Below are 25361 nucleotides of genomic sequence, written 5' to 3'. Positions count from 1 at the left end.
TAACAACAACAATAATAATAGTCCATTTATAACGGGCCATATTCCATTCACCAAGTCATTGCTTAGGGTCCTACATTATTATAACCCCGGTCTTCGGACCCAAGCTGCCTTTGAGGCACAAGGAGATTTACAGTCACTTTACCATCATATCCTACCAGGTACCCATTCACTGCTGGGTGAACAGCTGGATATTTTGAAGTCTTTTGCCAAATGTGACACAACAGAACCCTGTGTTTCAGTGCGGGGCAGGTCACCCATCCACCTACTCTCTGTCACCAGAGACCATATAATATTATATGGTCTCTGCTGTCACCAACAGACCCCTGAAGATCCTGGGTAGAATAGCTCATAACACCTTGCCACAGGATCTCAAACATATCCATGCCAATCAAGAGCACTTCATGAGCAGCCTGTAGTGACCTTGACCTTATACAGAGGTCACACAAAATCTATTAATTTTATCCCATTCAAAGAAGGGTGGAACAATTCCACCATCAATTGAAACACTGTATCATAATGTTAATAATCAAGTATATCAATTATGAGATTATGGATTCAACAGTGACCTTGATGTGTCAGTATACATGATGCTGTTTTCCTTGGCGCCAAAGGATTCATCACTAAATAAAACAAACTTGCAGAAATGTGAGCAAAACATGAACAAAGGTCTGTCAATGGCACATGTATCAAGATTGAATTAGTGATCGCCGAGACAAGCAATGAAAGCAATGAAAACAATCATGAAATAGCCTCAATCGTAAAATATTCTCAGAAGGCTGAAAGTTCAGACAATCCTTACCTATAATTGAGAGGTACCACTGTCCTTACCTATAATTGAGAGGTACCACTGTCCACACCTAGGATTGAGAGGTACCACTGTCCTTACCTAGAATTGAGAGGTACCACTGTCAATACCAATAATTGAGAGGTACCACTGTCCACACCTAGGATTGAGAGATACCACTATCCATACCTAGAATTGAGAGGTACCTCTGTCCACACCTGACAATCCAAATAATCAATCATGAAATTTTCTCAGAAGCCTGGACATTCAGACAATCCAAAGAATCCATCATGACATAGCCTGACACTGAGGACAAAACCCTCTCTAAGTCTCACGAAGATGCAGTACAGTCAAAACGGAACAGAATGAAGCCTTCCTCAAAGCCCCAAACTACCCTGCAATGAATACCGCCCTTCAAGCATGTTTTAGCTGCTGAAAAACCACCAGAGTAGGCTAGATAAATCCAGAAAAATGCACAGAAAATCTGTGCCCAGTGGAAATACTAACCAGGGATGACAAGAGTTTCTCCACTTAACCAAGTCTGGAGGCTTGCCCACATATAACTATTTTCCCAAAAGGATCCCATATGACATTACTATCTCAATGGCATTGCCTTGCATGCCAGAAAGGCCATCATAGAGTAAACCTTCACTTCGTAACGTGAGCTGACCTCCAAACCATTTCTGTGGATCTACAAAAATATGTCCCCCATGGTGGCACAGCACATGCTGTTGTTTGACACCGAGATTCTCAGATTACAAGGGTTCCATACCAAAAGAGTTGGGTCAAAGACTCTTGCCAGTATAGTATAAAATATCTCTGAAATTTCCTGCTGTTGAAGCAGTCTCTATTGAAGGCTGCTGACTCCCAATATTACATATGAGACACTTGCTGTCCATCTTCAGGCTTGAGCCAACATTTATTGAGGCTGTACGTAATCACTCAGATCCACTGATCCCAAACTGATTAATTGAAACAAATAATTGGTCGAGAATTCATAACCTCAGAACACTATTGCTCATTTTCAAACCAAGCAAACAGGTGCGCCTTCAAATTACATGACAGCCTTGGTTTCAGTTCAGTAATGAGACATGGAATGCTACATCAGGACATCACATGTCCATCTTAGGAAGATTGTGATAAGTCACACAACAAAACAAGATCCTGCTTTTCTTTGTCATTCTTGCATTCTGGATGTTTTGTGTGTGTGCGCAATGGCAACCATTGTCACCATCTGATTGGTTGTGTCATTTTAACTCATTGTGTCATTTTAACTCATTGTGTCGTTTGAACTCATTGTGTCATTTTAACTATTTGTGTCATTTTAACGCATGGTGTCATTTTAACCCATCGTGTCATTTTAACTATTTGTGTCATTTTAACGCATTGTGTCATTTTACCTCATTGTGTCATTTTAACTCATTGTGTCATTGTAACTCATTGTGTCAATTTAACCCATCAGCATAGAAATTATATATAACCACTGCATCAGTCACCACATCGCATATGCAGTGAATCTCTGTTAATCTACACAGCACACAGTTTTTAGTGGAGTTATCCAGATTAACCATATTAGTGGTAAACAAACAATGAGTGGGGAGTTATATTCCTTTGTGTATTGGTATATATATCACTGTTCCACATACACTCAAGATAGACGTGTGTGTGTGTGTGTGTGTGTGTGTGTGTGTGTGTGTGTGTGTGTGTGTGTGTGTGTGTGTGTGTGTGTGCGTCCTGTTGAAGTAGGACATGTGTCCCCATGCCCTAAGTTACATTACAGCACAGCTATCAGAAGACTTTTTGGGTTGCGACGTCAGTCTGGGTGTCCTTCTTCCTGGACTCGTTGGGGGTGGAGGATTGTATGTGTGGTGGGGGTAGGCAGGCATACTGTAGGACGCAGGGTAAGCTAGCGGTTGTTGCGCTGTTGGTGACAGCGGTACTTGCGCTGATGGTGACAGCGGTACTTGCGCTGACGGTGACGGCGGTACTTGCGCTGATGGTGACAGCGGTACTTGCGCTGACGGTGATGGGTGGGTGGGTTGGGGTGCTGGTACCCTTGCCCCTGGCGACATGTCTTCATATTCAATCAGGAACTCTGGGTACGACTGATTTTGGTCAAAGGTGACAAAAATGGTTGGTTGATTAATGTCATTGACGCACGAGTCGTACAGCACGTGACCTGCCCTCGGTGGAGGTCGTGTCATGTCGGCCGTGCCCTTCGTGAAGCGACCAACCAGTACCTTGGCCTGAAACATGTACCTCTTGCCCCTGATGTTGGTGTAGTTGTTGCTGTAGGAGGCGTCTCTCGCAAAGTATGCCCCCTTTCCATACACGGTACCATTCTTGCCACTTACACGAAAGTCAAAGCCGTTGACGCAGATGCCGCGAACAACTTCCTCCGAATCAGTGCCATGAAACAGCTGTTGTTCATTAATAGGCTCAGTCAAGCCTTCTCTCTGAGCAGTATGTTCCATTGAGCGCTTGTGGCTGAAAAATGGATAACAGTTTAAGGATCTGGATCAGTGATTTGAAAGGTAACCGATGACTGAAATCTACAGAAAGAAACTGAAGAAACTGTCACACATAAAGCAATAAAAGTGGTAAGTAAAAAAATGAAAAATTCAACTTGAATTAACAGGTTGTTTATATGCTGTTTGTTTGTTTGTTGTTGTTGTTTAATGCCGCACTCAGCAATATTTCAGCTAAATGGCGTCAGTCTGTAAATAATTATGTCTGGACCCGAAAATCCAGTGATTGACATCATTAGCATTGACATACGCAAGACATGCATCAACTTGTCAACAAGCCTGACCACATCATCCCGTTAGTCGCCTCTTACGACAAGCATGGGTTGCTGAAGACCAGTTCTTACCCAGATCTTCCAGATGCTGTTAACATGTCACAGATATTTTTGATACACAACAGGCAAAAGCTAATGATATCAGAGATTTATCAAGACATGCTCCGAGGCCAATATTCGGTCCAAGTCGGCAGCAAAATTTATGCCAGTCAAATTCCCAATTAAGCAGGTCCAATCTCAAGGTATGACTCTGTAGAGGTGACTTGTATTTCACTGATAACAGGGCCAATACAGAAGAGGCTTTCATTTTTAGCTTTACATTATTGCATTGAATGTAATGTTAGTATACCATATGAAAAGTCTTCTGAATTTAAGAAAATAAGAGTGTGAGTGAGTTTGGTTTAATGCCGCTTTTAACAGTATTCCAGTTATATCACGGCGTGTCAGCTGATATAAAAATATAACCTCTAAGTGCCCGTTAGGGTTCTGCTAATTCTGCAAAGGGTAAGTAATCGAGTGACAATGTCTTTACCCCATTCTTAGCAATATTCCAGCAATATCACGGCAGGGGACACCAGAAATGGGCTTCGCACATTGTACCAATATCGAGAATCGAACCCGGGTCATCGTTGTGACGATCAAATGCTTTAAACATAAGGCTACCCGACTGCCCCTGATTCTGCTTAAACCCTAAGTTGGTTGGTTGGTTGGTTTGTTGTGTAACGCTGCACTCAGCAATATTCCAGCTATATGGCAGCGGTCTGTAAATAATCGAGTCTGGACCAGACAATCCAGTGATTAATATCATGAGCATCGATCCACTCCTTTTTTGGATACATTAGGTCAGGTTGTTAGTGTAAATGTGTTTGTAATTTCGAAAAACAGTAATAGCAAATTATAGTCTCGAGTGATTGAGTATGGTTTAAGCCGATTTTAGCAATATTCTAGCAATATCACGGCGGGGGACACCAGAAATGGGCTTCACACATTGTACCCATGTTGGGAATCGAACCCGGGGTTTTGGCATGACGAGCAAACGCTTTAACCACTAGGCTACCCAACCGCCCCAATAGCACCATTCAGGATATTCACTAGCTGTAGAGTTTTGGCGGGAAACAAATGCTTCTTGTTTGAGACTTGATAAATGATACTTTTTCCCCCACTTTCCCTTCCAAATTAAAGGACCCATACTCAGACATTCTTTAATTGAGAACCTGTTCATACTATTTCACTGACTTACAAACATTTCGACCGCCTCCGTAGTCTTGTGGTAGAGCGTCTGCCCGGAGAGTGGACGGCCCGGGGTTTGACCCCGGTCGCATCACGCCAAAAGAGTTAAAATATGGTACTTGTTGTTACCCTGCCTGGCACTCGGCATTAAGGGGCTAAAACAAGGACTGGTCGGCTCGGAGTCAGTATACTGTGTCTGAGTGGGGTATTTGTGTTAAAACTATGGCGTGGTATCTCGGTGAGCTAGCACTATAAATTGGCATCAGTCCGGACGAGTACAAGCAGCCACACAAACACACACATGCACGTCGCTATGTAAGTGCAATAATCTTGGACGCGACGTTAAACCCAATTTCACCTCACTTACAAACATTTCCTCAAGTTCCTCATGAAAAGAGATGACATTCAGGATGATGAAGCTGTCTCACCTGAGGTGCTTGTCCCACATGGTTGGGTTCTGCACCTGGTAGATGGCCGTGATGCGGTACTGATTCTGGGGCATTGTGGCGTATAACCTCCTCTTGACCTGCAAGTACATGTTGGCCTCCACGTCCAGACTGACCAGTTCGAAGGACTGGACCAGGTCCAGGGGTGTCCAGTGTGTGGGCATGTCGCGAGGCAACTTGGGAGCTTGTTGCAGGAGGTCAGGGTGGGAGCTGAGGTGTGAATAACAGAAAGGATGAGTGTGATGCCTCTTTAGACACTATTTAAGTTTAGAAACTACCGTATTTCCTCTATTAGACGCTGGGCCTCTAATAGAAGCCGGGTCAATTGTTCAGAGCAAAAAATAGAAGCCAGGCCTCTAATAGACGCCGGGTCGATCAATTGATACAATTAATGATCCGGGACATTCGTGGTCATAGTGAAATGGGGTATTAATAGAAGCCGGGCCTCCAATAGATGCCGGGTCGATCAATTGATACAATTAATGATCCGGGACATTTGTGGTCATAGTGAAATGGGGTATTAATAGAAGCCGGGCCTCCAATAGACCCGGGTCGATCAATTGATACAATTAATGATCCGGGACATTTGTGGTCATAGTGAAATGGGGTATTAATAGAAGCCGGGCCTCCAATAGATGCCGGGTCGATCAATTGATACAATTAATGATCCGGGACATTCGTGGTCATAGTGAAATGGGGGTATTAATAGAAGCCGGGCCTCCAATAGATGCCGGGTCGATCAATTGATACAATTAATGATCCGGGACATTCATGGTCATAGTGAAATGGGGGTATAAATAGAAGCTGGGCCTTCAATAGACGCTGGGCCTCTAATTGACACCGGGTCAAAGGCTTGTCGGAAATAAATAGAAGCCCGGGCGTCTAATAGAGGAAATACGGTAGTCACTAGAACCTCAGTGCTCCGGATAAGTTTTTGAGCAATTGAGTTTTTTACTCTAGGGTTTCTATTTCAATTAGGTTATAACATTTTTCATTTGGTAACCAATATTTTTTCACTCATCTATTCATGGCTCTATTAGGTTTCTCCAATAATTAATGAACATTTTAAGATTAAAATAATATGAAGTAATGTTTTAGATGTATATAACTGTTCTAAATTTATAGGCTTGACTCGGAAAGTAAATTACCTCTTAATTGTGTTTCGGAAATGAGCTCCTTTGTACGCATGTTGAAAAAAAAGCTTCATTGGGTATTTACGTGAGCTGCTTTTGTATATTTGAGTTTTTCATTTAATGCATGAAGCTCTGTATGCAAGTTAATTGAAAGTAATTTGTTTTGAATATTTGGGAGGGGGTATTTTACGCAAATACGTTGCTTATCTGTAGCTCCGGAACCTTCAATGATAGATTTGAAAAACTCTAAAGAGAGCCATCTCAGCATAGTGAAATGCAGTGCCTTAGATTAATTACTGGCCTGGGTAACCTGTGGCCAGAGAAAAAGGGGGGAATTGGGAGAGAGATCCATGTTTAGTTTGACAAAAAAGAGACATAATGCAAAAGTGTGACACATGATAATAGAAGATTTACCTTGCTTACAGAGCCACAAGTGCATTTTGAGAGAATTTAAAAACAAGGTCAAACAAGGTCCAAAATAATTGTCAAATGTAAAAAATATGTAGGAAATGAGTTGAATCTCACAACAAACAAACCAAATACCAAACTTCTTTACATTTACCAAAACTGACTGAGTAATGGCTACAAATAGCTTTCTTCAATATGGCTGCCGTGGTGGCCATATTGAAAATCAAATTAGATTCTCTTTAACAAATTTGGGTGTCATCATTGGTGGGGATACTTTCAGCTTCACGGTTGTAGTGGTTTCTGAGGAGATGATGCTAACAGTGTGAGTGCAAAGGTCAAAGTGCAGTCGTCAAATAAAGGTCAAATTTAACACACAACAAAAACCGAAACACACATGATGAGCCCCACTACTAATTACTACAAACTGTCTAATCAACCAATCAGTGTTGAGGCTTCTAAATTCTCGGCACAAAAGAGTCAAACATTCAGACCAGCATATCTGATTTTTGGTACCATGAGAATATGAGAATATTCGGCCTATTCTGAATGGAAATAATAAAGGCTACACCATTATATTGATGTGGATATTTTATACACCCTGTTGTTTCTGAGCACCATGGCATCTTCACCCAAAAAGGAAACCGTATTCGACGTAATAAGCGCCCCGCTCTAATAAGCGCCCACGGCGAGATTTGCTTATATATTGACTAGTGAACAATCCCAATTAGCACCCCTTCAGATTGATCAATGTACACAGGACTTATTTATTCGTGTATGATACGTATGTTATATGTATTCTTAATTACGGGAAATTAAATTCTGGCAAAAATATATCCGTCGTATAACATTTCAGGCTGTCAGCATAAACCACGAAATTTACGATCTTTCAATTCTGTTGTTTTTCACCAAAATAATATTCTAATAAGAGCCCCCTATTTCTAACGTGATTTCATCTTTTAATTCGATTGGATATCTACCACACTTACAGAACAATTTTGTCCTCCACGTCTCTCTGGGCTACAAATAAAGGCCGCCTGATGACCCGACGGACGTTTCCAGTCTCCAAGTTCTTCTGCACCATTCCATTCATTGCGAAAGTTAGTTGGTAATGGAATATGCTATTCTCGAGCACATTTTCAAAATAATATTCTGACTGACCGTACAGCAGCTTCTTCTCAAGCGTGTACTGTCTTTTATCCTGAAATTGAAGAAAATATTTTACAATTATTATCGAAATAATAATAAATCAAAATGATCTCAATGTCACACAAATCACTGTGTCTGGGCTAGCACTGGGTCATGGTCCTGTTTCGATACATTTATGAATAATCACTATAATGTCCATCACTAGCTACAGGTTAGAAACATTCTACATGACCAGTGCTGTTCTAACAACCCAAGTGAAGAAAGCAGCTCCAGTCGACCAACACTGATCTGTTTGTGACTGTTTGTTTGTTTGTGACTGTTTGTTTGTTTGTTGTTTAACGCTGCACTTAGCAATATTCCAACTACCGGTATATGACAGTGGTCTGTAAACAAGAGTCATCAGAAAGATGACATATCCCCCGGCAACTGTCTGTAAAGCAACCACAAGTAAATGTGCAATTCTGTATGTAATGAGTCAAGAGTTGAATGTTCTTGAAGAAGCATACATTGTTTACCCACAAAAGATCCACCATGGTCGCATCCATATGAAATGGAGAGTAAAACAAGTGTGTTTCTGTGGGTTTTTTTATGCAAACAAATGACAAATTACAAGAAACAATAACTAACCAAGTGTATAGTCAACGAAGTCATCTATATCCCCCGCCCATTTTAACACGTTATAGTCCCAAACCAGGTAATTGACCCAACATTTCTCTTAACCCATGCCAAAAAAGCTGCAATGGAAATTCTAAAATAAACATTTCTAAAACCCCTTAATTTCAAATGGCACCAGTTCAGTATGTGCTTTATATATAGACATGCAATGTTTGGCAAGGAAATATTTAACAGTTTATTTGTTATACTCCATAAGTGAACCCACCCTATATTAAAACTATAATCCAACTTGTTGCCATGGAAACGTAAAAAATAAAAATAAAAAAATTGGAAAAATTCCAAAATAGCAAAAGGCACAACTTCACCGCTAAGGTGATATAAATGCAAAGTTTGATGAAGAAATATTGAACGGTTTTCGAGCTCTGCTCCGGAAACGATTCTGACAGATGGACAGACAGACGGACATGCCCACAGCTATATCCCTCCGCATTATATGCCGGGGGGATAATAATTTTGTCTGGACCAGACAATCCAGTCATTAACATCATGAGCATTTTGGATACGATGACATGCATCAACCAAGTCAGCGAGCCTGACCACCCGATCCCGTTAGTCGCCTCTAACGACAAGCGTAGTCATCTTTTACGGCATGCATGGGTTACTGAATACCTATTCCTACACTTTCCCTATCACAGCTGCAGTGGAATCAATGCTTCTGGAGCCGTCATATAGCTGGAATATTGCTGAGTGCGGCATTAAACAACCAACCAACCAACCAATGCTTCTGGTATCTTAAACGAACTACGGTTATAACAAACTAAAATAATTGGTCCCTTTGAGTTTGGGAAAAGTGAACCCACCCTATATTAAAACTCTAATCCAACTTGTTGCCATGGAAACTTAAAAAAATAAAAATAAGTGGTCCCTTTGAGTTTGTTACAACAAAGGACCGGGACTAAAAAATAAGTTTGTTACATCAGTCAGTTCGTTAAAAGCGTGTTCGTTAAAAACATAGTTTGACATATTTTGCTATTTCAGGAACTCAAACTAACTTTCACTTCCATCACAGACCCGTGAAGATTCCGGGGTAGAATAGGTCTTCAGCAACACATGCTTGCCGTAAAAGGTGACTATGCTTGTCGTAAGAGGCGACTAACAGGATCGGGTGGTCAGGCTCGCTGACTTGGTTGATGCGTGTCATCGATCCCAATTGCGTGGGTCGATGCTCATGATATCGATCACTGAATTGTTTGGTCTAGACTCGATTATTTACAGACCGCCGTCATATAGCTGGAATATTGCTGAGTGCGGCGTTAAACAACAAACCAACAACAACAAACTTCCATCACAACAACGTCAGTTACAAGGTGATATAACTTTTTGTCTGGGTCATAACAGAACACAAGAAACCTTTCACAGGTTTATGTCTTGCATGTATTCATTCTATTTACCGTACTCGACGTAATAAGCGCCCCGCTCTAATAAGCGCCGACGGCGATATTTGCTAATATATTGGCTAGTGAACAATGCCAATTAGCACCCCTTCGGATTGATCAATGTTCACAAGACTTATTTATTCGCATATAATAAGCACTCATGTGTTATATGCACCCTTAATTAGGGGTAATTGAATTATGGAAAAATATATCTGTCGTACATAAATATTTCAGCATAAATAACGATATTTATCTTTCAACTCAGTTTTTTTCCCCAAAATAATATTCTGGTAAGAGCCCCTATTTCTAATTTTGAGAGCGCCCTGGGCGCTTATTACGTCGAATACGGTAAATGCCTTTTAGAAAAAAACTGCATACTTCAGATGGTTAGTAAACATGCAACAATCCAGGGGTGGAAACTAACAATTTTAGTCCACTAGTCCTTGTAATGATAACATAGCAAAACCCTTAAAAATGGCAAATATCTACTAGTCCTAAGGATACCTTTACTATTGGGATGTTTGGCAAGGACTACAGGACAAGTGCCAATTTCAAACGCTGCAATCAAACTTTGGAAGAACTGAAATGAAATCTGAAATGATTTTTTATTTTTACCAACCGACCAAGATATTTAACAGAAAAGAACAAAGAAAGCAAAGCTCTCCTAAACTGACCGGCTCATATAGATTCCACCTGAGTCCGTTGTCCAGCCAGTACCAGCACCAGAAGGTGAAGTAGGACAACACCCCTTCCCCCTCACAGTAGGACCGCGTGGAGAGTCGGCGGACATTCACATCGTCTGTGACCACTGTGCTGGTCGGGTCATTGAGGGTCAGGCTTGCCGTCATCTTGTCCAGATTAATATCAACAATAATGCTGCTCAGCTGAAACACAATATTACCCGTGAAGAGTGAGTGAGTGAGTTTGGTTTTACGCCGCTTTTAGCAATATTCCAGCAATATCACGGCGGGGGACACAGGAAATGGGCTTCACACATTGTACCCATGTCGGGAATAGAACCGGGGTCTTCGGCGTGACGAGCGAACGCTTTAACCACTAGGCTACCCGACCGCCCCATGTGCAGTATAAAAGTGTCAGAACTTCAGTTTGTTTGTTGTTTATGGTATACTCTGCAATATTCAAGCTTTCTGTGCAATTAAGTAATTAACGAGCGGATCAGTCAGTTCAAGCAACTCCAAAGAAGATAAGACCACCCGATTCTTACACATTACCAGTGTCAATCTGTCATGGCATGACAGATAAAGACGAAAGAATCAGGTGGTCCTGAATTTCTTTTCAAAAGTATAAATCATCCACTGTTCATAAGGTAAAAAGAAATGGTAAAATTATGTAAAAACGTGAGATACTGGGGACCTATTCTGCCTAGAATCCCTATAGGGCAACAAACATGAGGTACTGGGGGCGTATTCTGCCTAGAATCCCTATAGGGCAACAAACATGAGGTACTGGGGGCGTATTCTGCCTAGAATCCCTATAGGGAGACAAGCATGAGGTACTGGGGGCGTATTCTGCCTAGAATCCCCATAGGGAGACAAGTATGAGGTACTGGGGGCGTATTCTGCCTAGAATCTCTATAGGGAGACAAGCATGAGGTACTGGGGGCGTATTCTGCCTAGAATCCCCATAGGGAGACAAGCATGAGGTACTGGGGGCGTATTCTGCCTAGAATCTCTATAGGGAGACAAGCATGAGGTACTGGGGGCGTATTCTGCCTAGAATCCCTATAGGGAGACAAGCATGAGATACTGGGGACCTATTCTGCCTAGAATCCCCATAGGGAGACAAGTATGAGGTACTGGGGACCTATTCTGCCTAGAATCCCTATAGGGCAACAAACATGAGGTACTGGGGGCGTATTCTGCCTAGAATCCCCATAGGGAGACAAGCATGAGGTACTGGGGGCCTATTCTGCCTAGAATCTCTATAGGGAGACAAGCATGAGGTACTGGGGGCGTATTCTGCCTAGAATCCCTATAGGGAGACAAGCATGAGGTACTGGGGACCTATTCTGCCTAGAATCCCTATAGGGAGACAAGCATGAGGTACTGGGGACCTATTCTGCCTAGAATCCCTATAGGGAGACAAGCATGAGATACTGGGGGTTTATTCTGCCTAGAATCCCTATAGGGAGACAAGCATGAGATACTGGGGACCTATTCTGCCTAGAATCCCCATAGGGAGATAAGCATGAGGTACTAGGGACCTATTCTGCCTAGAATCCCCATAGCGAGACAAGCATGAGGTACTGGGGACCTATTCTGCCTAGAATCCCTATAGGGAGACAAGCATGAGGTACTGGGGACCTATTCTGCCTAGAAGACCTATAGGGAGACAAGCATGAGGTACTGGGGACCTATTCTGCCTAGAATCCCTATAGGGTGACAAGCATGAGGTACTGGGGACCTATTCTGCCTAGAATCCCTATAGGGAGACAAGCATGAGGTACTGGGGACCTATTCTGCCTAGAATCCTGATAGGGAGACAAGCATGAGGTACTGGGGACCTATTCTGCCTAGAATCCCTATAGGGACACAAGCATGAGGTACTAGGGACCTATTCTGCCTAGAATCCCTTTAGGGAGACAAGCATGAGGTACTGGGGACCTATTCTGCCTAGAATCCCTATAGGGAGATAAGCATGAGGTATTGGGGACCTATTCTGCCTAGAATCCCTATAGGGAGACAAGCATGAGGTACTGGGGACCTATTCTGCCTAGAATCCCCATAGGGAGATAAGCATGAGGTACTGGGGACCTATTCTGCCTAGAATCCCTATAGGGAGACAAGCATGAGGTACTGGGGACCTATTCTGCCTAGAATCCCCATAGGGAGATAAGCATGAGGTATTGGGGACCTATTCTGTCTAGAACCCCCTGAGCAGACAAGCTTGGGGACCTATTCTGTCTAGAACCCCCTGAGGGACACAAGCTTGGGACCTATTCTCATTGTTCAAAGAACAAAAGAAGACTATACTGAAAATGTCTTACAAACATCCTGTTTACACTCAACTCCAGATTGCAGAAGGCCTTCTCGCATCTTTCATTGGCCATGTCAGGGAAGTTGGTCCAGGAGTCCTTTTTCAGCTCCACCTGCCACTGGTAGGGCATTCTTCTACTGGCATGGTAATAGGGGCATGCATGCCCCTTCTTACAGGTGTCCCAGGTGTGCTGCTCACACAGGTACTGACCCTCACCAATCTCTACAACACTCCCTGAAGGGCCTGCTTCAACACCTACAACACTCCCGGAAGGGCCTGCTTCAACACGAGGTGATGCTTGGTGCTGAGCCATTGGGACTGCTTCATAAACCCTAGGTGTTGGTTCATGGTGAGTTACATGGACTGATTCAGCTCTTTGAGCTGGTTCAGGGTAAGGTCTTGGGGCTGGTTCAGCTCTTGGAGCTGGTTCAGGGTAAGCTCTTGGGTCTGGTTCATACCGAGCTCCTTGAGTTGGTTCATACTGAGCTCGTGGAACTGGTTCAGTTTGAGATCTAGGGTCTGGTTCATACCTAGCCCGAGGGGCTGGTTCAGGATAAGTTCTTGGTGTTGGTTCAGGGTAAGCTCTTGGGTCTGGTTCATACCGAGCTCCTTGGGTTGGTTCATACTGAGCCTGTGGAGCTGGTTCAGGGTACGCTCTTGGAGCTGGTTCATACCGAGCTCCTTGAGTTGGTTCATACTGAGCCTGTGGAGCTGGTTCAGGGTATGCTCTTGGAGCTGGTTCATACCGAGCTCTTTGAGCTGGTTCAGGGTACACTCTCGGAGATTGTTCAGGGTTAGCTCTAGGATCTGGTTCATACCGAGCTCCTTGGGTTGGTTCATACTGAGCCTGTGGAGCTGGTTCAGGGTACGCTCTTGGAGCTGGTTCATACCGAGCTCCTTGAGTTGGTTCATACTGAGCCTGTGGAGCTGGTTCAGGGTATGCTCTTGGAGCTGGTTCATACCGAGCTCTTTGAGCTGGTTCAGGGTACACTCTCGGAGATTGTTCAGGGTTAGCTCTAGGATCTGGTTCATACCGAGCTCCTTGGGTTGGTTCATACTGAGCCTGTGGAGCTGGTTCAGGGTACGCTCTTGGAGCTGGTTCATACCGAGCTCCTTGAGTTGGTTCATACTGAGCCTGTGGAGCTGGTTCAGGGTATGCTCTTGGAGCTGGTTCATACCGAGCTCTTTGAGCTGGTTCAGGGTACACTCTCGGAGATTGTTCAGGGTTAGCTCTAGGATCTGGTTCATACCTAACTTGTGGAGCTGGTTCAGTGTGAGTTCTAGGATCAAGTTCATATCGACCTTGGGGAGCTTGTTCAGGGTAAGTTCTTGGAGCTGGTTCAGGGTATGTTCTTGGAGCTGGTTCAGAGGGAGCTCTAGATAATGGTTCAGTGCGAGTTCTTGGAGCTGGTTCAGGGTAAGTTCTTGGAGCTGGTTCAGGGTATGTTCTTGGAACTGGTTCAGGGGGAGCTCTTGGTGCTGGTTCAGGACTAGCTCTGGATAATGGTTCAAGATTAATTTCTGGTTGATATTGTGATCTTGGGGTTGGTTCATTGTGAACCCTACTTTCAGGTTCATATTGGGCTCTTGTGGTCGGTTCAATCGGAGTTGTGAGACTGGGCTCTTTTTGTCCACATGACACACTAGGAGTCGATGCAAGCTCCACTGGTTTGTTTTTACCAAGAACCATTCTGATGAGGTTGTATTCTTTGAAATGGACAATACGGAAGCAAGTCAAGACCCATTTGTTGTGGTCTGAGGAGAGGCACTCATGCTCCAACTGACATGACTTGCATTTGCAAGGAAACTGATCACAAACATGAAGAAAAGGGCAGTAATCATCTCTGCAGGTTCCATGGTTATATTCTTTACAAGTCTCAGGAACTGTACAGCGTACAATTTTAGCAATTTCTTTGTTTTTAAAATCCTTCAGGCCAAGCTTTGCAACTAATACACCATTTTCCTTCTCAAAGAAATTGTGGGTGCGGGGGCATTTTTGAAGGTGTGGCTTGCAAGACTCTGTAACAAAGCCACTGCACACGTGAAAATAATCACACTCTTGATTGGTGCAGCCTTTTGGACTGTTATAGTATACACACAACTTTGCTTCACGAAAGTACGCTGACACATACTCTATCAATCCCTTTTTCTTAAATATGAGAAACTTTTTGCTATGCTTTTGTAGCCAGTCAGGGTCAAAGAAAGACTTTGGAAACTTTTCTTCCTGCTTCAACAATTCAGTCATCTTTGCTCTACCACCAAACTGAGTCAGCAAATTTCTGAAAGCTTTCTGTACATCACTGACTTCTTCATCTTCATCCTCATCAGCTCTTGATTGTGCGGTCTTTCCCCGAGTTTGACAGCCTCCATCAGAAGCACTACTTCTTTCACTGCTAGTTCTTATTCGGTCAGGAGTTTTCTTCTTCCTAAGCCTTTTCTTCTTCTTCAGCAAGCCTTCTGTAGCTTCTCCTGAACCATCATCTCTTCCAAAGGCTCCTTCCCTTCCAACAAGTTCACTGGTCTTCTCTAGATCCAGAACACACTCCTCGCTGCCACTATCATACTTCTTCAGCAGTCCCATTAGAATATTATTCACTCCACACCCTCCAGGCAGCTCCTCTCCTGGATCAGTGGGCATATCCTTTAACAGGCTGCCAAATATCTCAGATGATGCCACCTTAGATTTCCTGACTGATACTTTCCCTCTTCCTGCTTTATTAAACTTGCCAGTTGTTACAAACTTTGCTGGAACGTGGCCTTTCTTCTTAGCACTGATTGGTTTGTAGTGAACCTCAGACTTGGCATCTTCATCAGTAGTTGAATAAGCCTCATCTTCTTCAAGTGTCTGGCCTGCTGCTTCTTCCTGCTGCATTGACAATCGGCTTCTTGAAATTGATTTCTCTGACTTCTCAGGATGTGTTGTTTCTCCTATACTCCTGACTCCTCCTCTTCCTCTGACATACCCACCCCTACCTCTTCCTCTCATGTGAACATTCACCCCTCTTCCTCTTACACTACCTCTCGACCTTGACGAGCCTCTGAAAGCACTTTCCGAAGATCCGGATGCAACAGCATTTCCCTCATCATCAATTTCAAATATACTCTTAGAAGGTGTGGCGTCTCTACTGTTATCCCTAGTGCGTCTTCTTCGATTTCTCTTCTTTTTTATATATGACTCAACAATTTGCAATAGTTCATCTTGTTCATCCTCTTCTTCATCTTCCCATGCATCAACAGATGATGCCACACTCAATGTACTTGTAGATACCTCTCTGTTCAAATTGGCATTTCGGGAATAGTTTCCTCGGTTGGAATTGCCCCTGTTGCCTCTGCCTCTGCCTCTGCCTCTGCCTCTGCCTTCACCTCTGCCTCTACCCCTACCTCTTCCTCTACCTCTTGCCCTTCCTCTTCCTCTATCATCACCATGAGTCTGGCTAGTCTCTCTAGTTTGTAAGTCAAGGTCAAGAATGGATGGTATGCTTGCAGTACTGCTGGAAAGATTTTCTCTTGATGCATATTCCCTTCCTCTACCTCCACGGTTTCCTCGAAATGGCTGCCCCCTTCCTCTGCCTCTTCCTCTATTATCAGAATTGAGAGAAGACTGACTTCCAAACTCTCTTCTACCTGAATCATCATATTTCCCCTGCCCACCTCCTCTTCCACCTCTTTGTCCTCTTCTACTACCTCTTTCCCCTTCCCGTCCCCGTTCCCCACGGTCTGACAAGTTACGTGAATCTGGAGGAGGATAGCCTTGACCTTGCATATTGCCATGAGGGCCAGGTCCTGGCATGTGTCCAGGCTGCATAAAACAAGCGCCTGCATCATAACCCGGCACCTGGCCAAGCAAGGATGGCCCAGACTGATGGGGGTTATTGTAAGCCATTCCAGAACCTGGACCTTGATATCCTCCTTGTGGGGGTCCCTGAGGAGGACCTTGATAACCTCTTTGTGGGGGTCCCTGAGGAGGACCTTGATAACCTCCTTGTGGGGGTCCCTGAGGAGGACCTTGATAACCTCTTTGTGGGGGCCCTTGCGGAGGATATTGATGACCTCCTGGTGGGGGTCCACGAGGAGGACCTTGATAACCTCTTTGTGGGGGCCCTTGCGGAGGATATTGATGACCTCCTGGTGGGGGTCCACGAGGAGGACCTTGATAACCTCTTTGTGGAGGACCTTGATAACCTCCTTGTGGTGATCCACGAGCGTATTGATGACCTCCTGGTCCACGAGGATGTCCTTGATTAGACCCTTGTGGAGCAGCTGGTCTTGTTGGACCTTGAGATGGACCATGCTTCCCTCTTGACGGCCCTTGATCTTGTTTTCCCTTTGGAGGTCCACCAGGAGTTGGTCCTTTTTTCTTCTTCCCCCTTCCCTTGCCACCACCATTTTCAGGCTCTTCAGACATACCTTGTTACCTTAAAAACAGAGAGAGACTATTAAAACCCATGTCCACTACATACTCAATCACAATGACTTTTATGTACCGGTACAATTGATCTTGTATCACTAATGATTACTGACTGAATGAAAGGTATATGGAGGAGTTACTTCAAAGATCAATCCCTTAACACTTTCTTTGTCCTAATCACATGAACTGAACTCTCAGACAACCATATTTTCTTCTGGAAATGAGTGAATTGGGTTCAATGCCACAATGTTTGTTGTTTTACGCCACAATATTCCACCTATATGACGGCGGATAAATAATCGAGTCTGGACAAGACAATCCAGTGATTGAGCATGAGCATCGATCCAGGCAATTGAGATACGATGATATGCATCAACCAAGTCAGCAAGCCTGACCACCCGATCCTTTTAGTCGCCTCTTAGGACAAGCATAGTTGATTCAAGTTGTTTACAACTCAAATTTCACTATGTACTATAATCAAGGAGTTACAAAAGACCTGTATTACACTGAAACAACATGTGCGTTTCACACAGAGTTCTAACTGCAATGTCTAGACCTAAACTGAAAGTTGGCACCAGTCAATGGAATATATTCATCCCTTAATGTGAGTGAGTGAGTGTGTGAGTGAGTTGGATTTAACGCAGCTTTTAACAGTATTCCAGTTATATCACGGAGTGTCAGCTTAATGTGGGAGGAAAGGCTGAAGTGATGAAGGTGTCAGACGTTTACCACTTCGGTGAAACCCATGAGCACAGGCAGATGCTGCCAAACCTAGAAACATAATGGGGGTGAATTTGCAATCAGATGTTGTCCCTTATTTTCAAAATTTAGGATCATGATTAGAACCCCTTAAAGACGGTCCTGATGGGGGGTGTATTGTTTAGCGTAAAACAACGAAAAAAAACCCCATAAACATAAAACAAGTCAATTTTTTTACCATAAGATGTCCATAAATAAATGCTCAGCTTAAATTAAAACAATTTATCGTAATCGTGCTAAAATCTCATAGATGTCATACACAACAAGTATTTGTCACAGAGTGACGAAATATCCCCCGCCTGTATATACACCATAGTACCAAATATGTTCTTGAGATATTGTGGCAACACCGTTTTCCAACTCCAAAAACAGATTTGCCTGCTGTGACCTTGAAAATGGGGTCAAGGTCACCAAATCTGACAGGTGTATGCGGTGTCTGTATATACACCATAGTTCCAAATATGAAGACAATCCAGCGATTAGTTCTTGAGATATCGCGGCAACACCGTTTTCTTACTCCAAAAGCAGATTTGCCTGCTGTGACCTTGAAAATGGGGTCAAGGTCACCAAAACCGACTGGTGTCTGCGATGTCTGTATATACACCATAGTTCCAAATATGAAGACAATCCAGTGTTTAGTTCTTGAGATATCGCGGCAACACCGTTTTCCAACTCCAAAAGCAGATTTGCCTGCTGTGACCTTGAAAATGGGATCAAGGTCACCAAAACCGACTGGTGTCTGCGGAGTCTGTATATACACCAAAGTTCCAAATATGAAGACAATCCAGTGTTTAGTTCTTGAGATATCGCGGCAACACCGTTTTCCAACTCCAAAAGCAGATTTGCCTGCTGTGACCTTGAAAATGGGGTCAAGGTCACCAAAACCGACTGGTGTCTGCGGTGTCTGTATATACACCATAGTTCCAAATATGAAGACAATCCAGTGTTTAGTTCTTGAGATATTGCGGCAACACCGTTTTCCAACTGTAAAAGCAGATTTGTCTGCTGTGACCTTGAAAATGGGATCAAGGTCACCAAAACCGACTGGTGTCTGCGGAGTCTGTATATACACCATAGTTCCAAATATGAAGATAATCCAGTGTTTAGTTCTTGAGATATCGCGGCAACACCGTTTTCCAACTCTAAAAGCAGATTTGTCTGCTGTGACCTTGAAAATGGGATCAAGGTCACCAAAACCGACTGGTGTCTGCGGAGTCTGTATATACACCATAGTTCCAAATATGAAGACAATCCAGTGTTTAGTTCTTGAGATATCGCGGCAACACCGTTTTCCAACTCCAAAAGCAGATATGCCTGCTGTGACCTTGAAAATGGGGTCAAGGTCACCAAAACCGACTGGTGTCTGCGGAGTCTGTATATACACCATAGTTCCAAATATGAAGACAATCCAGTGTTTAGTTCTTGAGATATCGCGGCAACAAACAGGTGTGACGTACGGACGGACGTACGGACGGACGGACGGACGGTCGTGAATACTATATATAACTACTAGTATTGGATTTCTATTCAGGTGAATGATTCACAAAAGTTCTGCTTTCCTTCATGCAGATATATTCTGCTGCAGTACTGCATGTATAGACACCAAGCTAATACACAAAGTTATGAAAAATATAATACCTTTTAAAATACTTTTCAAATAAACAGACTCAAAATGATACAGAAGACTGATTCGCGACCGTTTTGCTGACTAAGCTGAAAAATTAATGAATACCCCCCTCATCAGGACCCTCCCTTAAAGGGGCAACCATTTGATATCACACACTGATGTACAACAACAGGGTAATCATTTAACAAAGGGAGATAACTGGTATACTTAAGACTGTTGAGGCACGTAACATAACATCAAGCACGACTGAGTGCTTTTCATGCCTGCAATAGTTGAGAAGACTGTCAGCAATATACAACTGCATGGGGATATCACAAAGGCCTGAGGGGCGGTCGGGTAGCCTCGTGGTTAAAGCGTTCGCTTGTCACACTGCAGACCCAGTTTCGATTCCCAACATGGGTACATTGTGTGAAGCCCATTTCTGGTGTCCCCCGCTGTGATATTGCTGGAATATTGCTAAAAGCAGCGTAGATCCATACTGGAGAAATACCTAATCGTGTTTTATCAAAAGTATTTAAATTACGAATAAATACGTTATTTAGTGACATAATTACTATGAAAATTTAAATGAATAATAATAATATGTCCTAACATACCACATAAATGTATGATCTTCATCTATTTGGGGGAGCTTTTCGTCAAATCCGAAATATATCCTTCATGTTTTCGTTTCGTTGCTATAACAAAGGATGTTATGCCTACCTTTTCAAAACAGAAAGACGGAGAATTTCAAGAATGCATGGACGGGAAATAAGAATAATGAATATTATTTTGTTTCGAGAAAGCAGTTGTTTAATATGTATTCAATGGGTATTAATTATATTGATAATTATTTTCTTGAAAGTGTGATATTTACGTTTGCTGTTTACGGGATATTTCACACAAATTTCAAATGTCTCATATGGGTATATGCTTGTTTGATGAATACTTGCATTTTATTTCTTTTAAATTCAGATATTAAAACCTCTCATCCCCGTCCAATTCGATTTTAGATTGAAACATGTATGGTTTTGCTCTACAACTTGTATTTGTCTATTAATTTAATGATAAACGAAAGACAAAATAACTGACACGAATGTGACCCAAAAGAAATATAGCGGGAGCTCAGCGATTCAACAACATTAATACACTGGGTAAGGTAGATTGTACTCTACGGGCTTATACAAAGGGAAACCACTCCCATCTAGAGTATGAACTAAGATAAGCTGCCCTTGATTCATCCAAAAGGTCACGGACGTTACAAATCGCTTGCAGACGACTTAGGTCTTCCCTTGTTTAGCGAAAAGGAATGTTGTTTCACACTTCTTTCAGCTTTTAGTTGGATGGGAATATTCCTTTCAGCTATCGACTCGATAATTATATGCTTAACTATTGCAATTAACGATATTTCTGACGTTGAATCTGTGGTGCGTTTTTCATGTTGTTAAAGTGTAGATTCGAATCATAAAGTTCAAAATCAAAATAGGGAGGCAATGTTTGAACGTAAAGCAGATTATTTATGTGAAACAGACCAAGTCTTGGATGCCATCTTGTCAAGTTTATTCAGGGACTACAACGATCTTAGCTACTTAAAGGGGCACTGATCTAAAGCAATTCCCCGGGACTGGTTGTTGCCTTTGTTATTGTTTTTTCCCCTTGAGTACCCGGATGATACGCAACGCAACTGAGCGTGACAAGAGACTGGGCTACCGTCTGCAAAGACAGCTAAATAAATTTGGAGGCAATATTTGTTTTACTCATTTTTGAACACTGATTGGTTGATCATGCAATTTAATTAATTTCTTCAGCCTAAACAAACACAAAAAGAAAAGTGGAGCTCATCGGATGTCGTTATTTGGAAATACCCCTGATTGTCATAGTTTAGTAATAGTATCCATGCAGTAAAAGCATTTTCGGATATCGGATTGCGTCGATAATACGATTACTACTCCATTATTATCATCCACGTTTTCTGGTATAACCCTACACTTGTGTATTTGTCGTCATTCACTTGATGCACAGTTAATGAATTTATTACAGGTATAATTAGTGGTAGCACCACTCAGAATACCTGACAGAGGTTCCTATTTGGCATTTATTGTGTCTGGGGTAATTATAAACGGTTTGAAGTGAGGTGAAATGTGTGTTATGTAGTATGCACGTGGTAGTCCAGCAAGAGATGAATGTTCAGTTGATTTACTTTTTTGTAAATCAACGGATCGTTCTTAGTCATCAAGGGATTAACAGAAAATACATTGATTGATTAATCACTGTTATCTTGCACAGTGGATATGTCAAAAGTGAGTTCACATGTCTAGGTTTACTAAAACAAAGGGAATACACTCATATCATGGCGTGTATTGCCGACGTAAAAACAACATACTTTGTTCAAAGGGTTAACCGATAATACGTTGATTGATTGCTCATTGTTATCTAACTCAATGGAGTTTTTTAGGAACCGTGGACATTATGAAAATAGTTGTCACGTGGGCTTTCTCAGCTGACCTTTGAGATTTGACACCTATGTGAAACACCTGAAATAATCTAAGTGATCAGTTGAGAAATGAACACGGGTTATAATATCCCGAAACGATATATATATTTTAAAATATTTGATTGTTATAGAGACACGTGACATCGAATAAGTTTCTTTGTACAGCTGCAGACGTGTGGGATATTGTTCCTTTGTGTGGATATTCACGGATACATTCCTCGAACAAGGAAGCTGCCTAAAATAATACACATAAATTTGGTATGTTGTAATGGGTTATAGCGAAAACGGCACCTCAGCAAAACGTCACCGGGCGAAAACGGCACCTCGACTCAAGCGAAAACGGCTACTATTGCCTGGCGAAAACGGCACCTTATTTTTGTACACCTTGGTCAAATAAATGATAATAAACTTACATAAAACAACTAAGAAATTAGACCCCTTCTCCAATTTACTCGCCGACTCTGATTGGTAGGCGCAGTTAACTTATTGTAAAAACACAATACGCTTTGAAGTTTTAAGTATTTTTACTCAATTTAAGCTGAAACTGTATTTAAGAGGCCAAACATGGAGCTGTCAGATCACAATTATTCATAATGGCCTTTCGATGTGTTGCATGCGAGAAGAATGTCAGAAAAAATCAACATGCTGTATCATGATGGCCCTTAAAAAAAGAAATTTGCCGGACAGAAGAAGACTTCCCTTTCCGCTGTTTGAGATGCGTAGATCCGATCATTGAAAAGGTGATCGGTAACTTTGATGTCAGTTTCCAATCAGAAGATGCAGAAGAAATGAGAAAACCAAACCAGGTACCAGGACAGTGTTAACAGCAATTCAAGTCCGAGTTGAGGTATTGATATTGTTGTTATAACTGATTGGTGTAATTGTTCTCGGTAATTTACAATAAGCTCTCAATTACATGTTGAAAAGTTTATTGTAACAGTAGAGTAATTGAACATATTATGTTTTAGGTAAAGGAACAAGCTGTTGAAAACATCTACAAATCGGGCGCCAGTATCGCCAGTATCAACCCTCATTCACATGGCGAACTGAACCAGGGAACTGTTGCGCCCCAAACAGCCGGGGACTTTGGACTTTGAGGTACTACTAATAATAAAATAAACTACATAATGCTATTGTATAAATTCTCAGAATAACATAATCACATACATCCAATAACATGTAAATACACCAAATACCATGTAAATAAACCATATATATTACTACAAAAATCGTTCTTATCATTATTAAAAATAGAGGTGCCGTTTTCGCCCGACACATGGTAGCCGTTTTCGCCAAATGCGGTGCCATTTTCGCCAGAGAAATCGGTGCCGTTTTGCTGAGGTGCCGTTTTAGCCTGCACCCGGTTGTAATTATGATATTTGCAATTTCCTTCATTTGTATATATTACAGTCAATTTGCAAAATTCGATTCTCTCAGGTAATTTATAAAATGTGTAAATATTTCACTCATTTTGACTGAAAAATCTGTCCATTTCATTAACAGAGGGACTAAAATTGATTATGACGATCAAAAGGGCCTAAAAACATCATAATAGATTATTATGTAGGATTAGAAGCCAAACAATATAGAAATGTACTTTTCATCGTAACATTTTCAGTCTCTTGGTGATCATATTAAACATAAACATGTTTTGAATTCGTTGTCATAAAAATATAGATGGACATATTTTTCAGTCAATTTTTAAAATAACTGAATATTCAGGCGTTTAATAAAATTCCTAAGTGAAAATTTTGCACATTTTGACTGTAAAAATATAAACACGATAAAATAAGCAATGCTCAGGAGAAATATTTACTTTGTGTTGCAAGTCAAAATAATGTAAACGAAAATCGCACAATTACCAAGCAAGTGACTTATCAAAACTTCGTCACCATTACCGATGCTACCCACAAAGATACCTACATTTCCTTATTATTTCCAAAACTGTATTTCATTTTGTAGATCAATGTGACCATACGCCCTTATACTATCAATAAAAGTGACAAATGCGCTTACACAGGTCGCGAACTAGTCTAGGTTTCTGATATATATCATCCGGGTAATCAAGGGGGAAAAACAATAACAAAGGCAACAGCCATTCCCAGGGAATTACTTTAGATCAGTGCCCCTTTTAGGATTGGTCCGGACCAATTGTAAGTTTCGATTGTAGCTTACAATGATCTTAGCTTACAATCGCTTTGTGTAAGTGGGAGGCAACATATGTTAACGCTTATCCAGAGTTGCCTCCCTTAAACGTATGGAGAGTACAAACTGTTTGCAATTGTAATATGAAGATTCTTCAAAACAAATAATCTACCTTTTCGAAGTTCTCAAGAATGACTCTATGGCCGGGGGAAATCTCGTCTTCTGTCAAGCTCTTGTCGACTTTCAAAGAAACGTACTTTCGGTTCATAAAGTCCCCCGGATGAATGGTTCGAAGGTCAGTGCGAATGATTTGCAACCCACTAAGAAATTATTACGAAGAGCGCTAACAAATTTTACCTTAGAAATTATGCTGCGCGTTCGACAGTCAAAATCAAAGCAAAGCAAAGTCTGTCTGCCTATAATGTGCATGTTGGCAATATAAGTTGTTATGATTTTTTGTCAATACTTGTACTATATCTAAATAATAATGTGTTTTACAAAGAGACTTATAGGGGTGCCTGTGTTAACAGAGACCATAAAATAGATATGGTCTCTGGTATAGGCGGCCATTCGGTTAAAAAATACAAAGTTAAAAAAAGGACAAAAGTACACAATAAAGGTCAAATATTACGAATAAAGAACTAAATGTTACTAATAAAGGTCAAAATACAAAACAATGAGACGCCGGGTAAAAAATAAAAAGTTGTAATAAAGGTCAAAAGTACACAATATTAATAGTCAAATGTTACGAAAAGACGTCATAAGAAAAGAAAGAACAATGTGTACGAAAGAACGTCAGTGCGCACGAAAGGACGTTTACAATAAAGAACGTCAGTGAGCACGAAAGGACGTTTACAATAAAGAACGCCAGATGGCGCTGCAATTTGTAAAACATTCCGAGTTTAATCGGCTTGTTCCGCCGTGTATATGATAACTGAATGCATGCCGTGGTGC

General features: G+C 41.9%; 1 protein-coding gene across 5 annotated transcripts; it reads right to left on the bottom strand.

Moving 5' to 3' along the window:
- On the bottom strand, window positions 1–24702 carry LOC124133205. 5 transcript variants are annotated; one of them, XM_048394216.1, is made up of 7 exons: window positions 24580–24702; window positions 13284–17410; window positions 13006–13250; window positions 10673–10882; window positions 7788–7999; window positions 5243–5470; window positions 1–3271 (listed from the first exon to the last, which is right to left on the bottom strand). In XM_048394216.1, exons 2-7 carry the CDS (start codon window positions 17398–17400, stop codon window positions 2554–2556), a joined length of 5730 nt encoding a protein of 1909 aa, XP_048250173.1. In that variant the 5' UTR covers window positions 17401–17410; window positions 24580–24702; the 3' UTR covers window positions 1–2553. The 5 variants fall into 5 exon arrangements, with proteins under 5 accessions (XP_048250173.1, XP_048250176.1, XP_048250175.1 ...); XM_048394219.1 differs by having other exon boundaries at window positions 13006–14018; window positions 14235–17410; XM_048394218.1 differs by having other exon boundaries at window positions 13006–16901; window positions 16974–17410.
- Window positions 24703–25361: the final 659 nt, after the last annotated feature.

Source organism: Haliotis rufescens, unplaced genomic scaffold (assembly GCF_023055435.1).
Source record: "Haliotis rufescens isolate VD_foot unplaced genomic scaffold, xgHalRufe1.0.p SCAF_13, whole genome shotgun sequence".
Taxonomy (NCBI): Eukaryota; Metazoa; Mollusca; class Gastropoda; order Lepetellida; family Haliotidae; genus Haliotis; species Haliotis rufescens.
The sequence above is the reverse complement of the archived record's forward strand: the minus strand, read 5'-3'. Positions and strand labels throughout refer to the sequence as shown.

What these genes read in the sequence shown, in the direction of transcription:
- LOC124133205 (XM_048394215.1), bottom strand. Translation starts at nt 17,400, where the DNA reads ATGTCTGAAGAGCCTGAAAATGGTGGTGGCAAGGGAAGGGGGAAGAAG. An exon ending in GGTGGAATCTATATGAGCCG is followed by an intron (nt 8,000 to 10,672) that starts GTCAGTTTAGGA and finishes CTTCAATTTCAG; the next exon opens with GATAAAAGACAGTACACGCT. An exon ending in GTGGAGGACAAAATTGTTCT is followed by an intron (nt 5,471 to 7,787) that starts GTAAGTGTGGTA and finishes TTCACACCTCAG; the next exon opens with CTCCCACCCTGACCTCCTGC.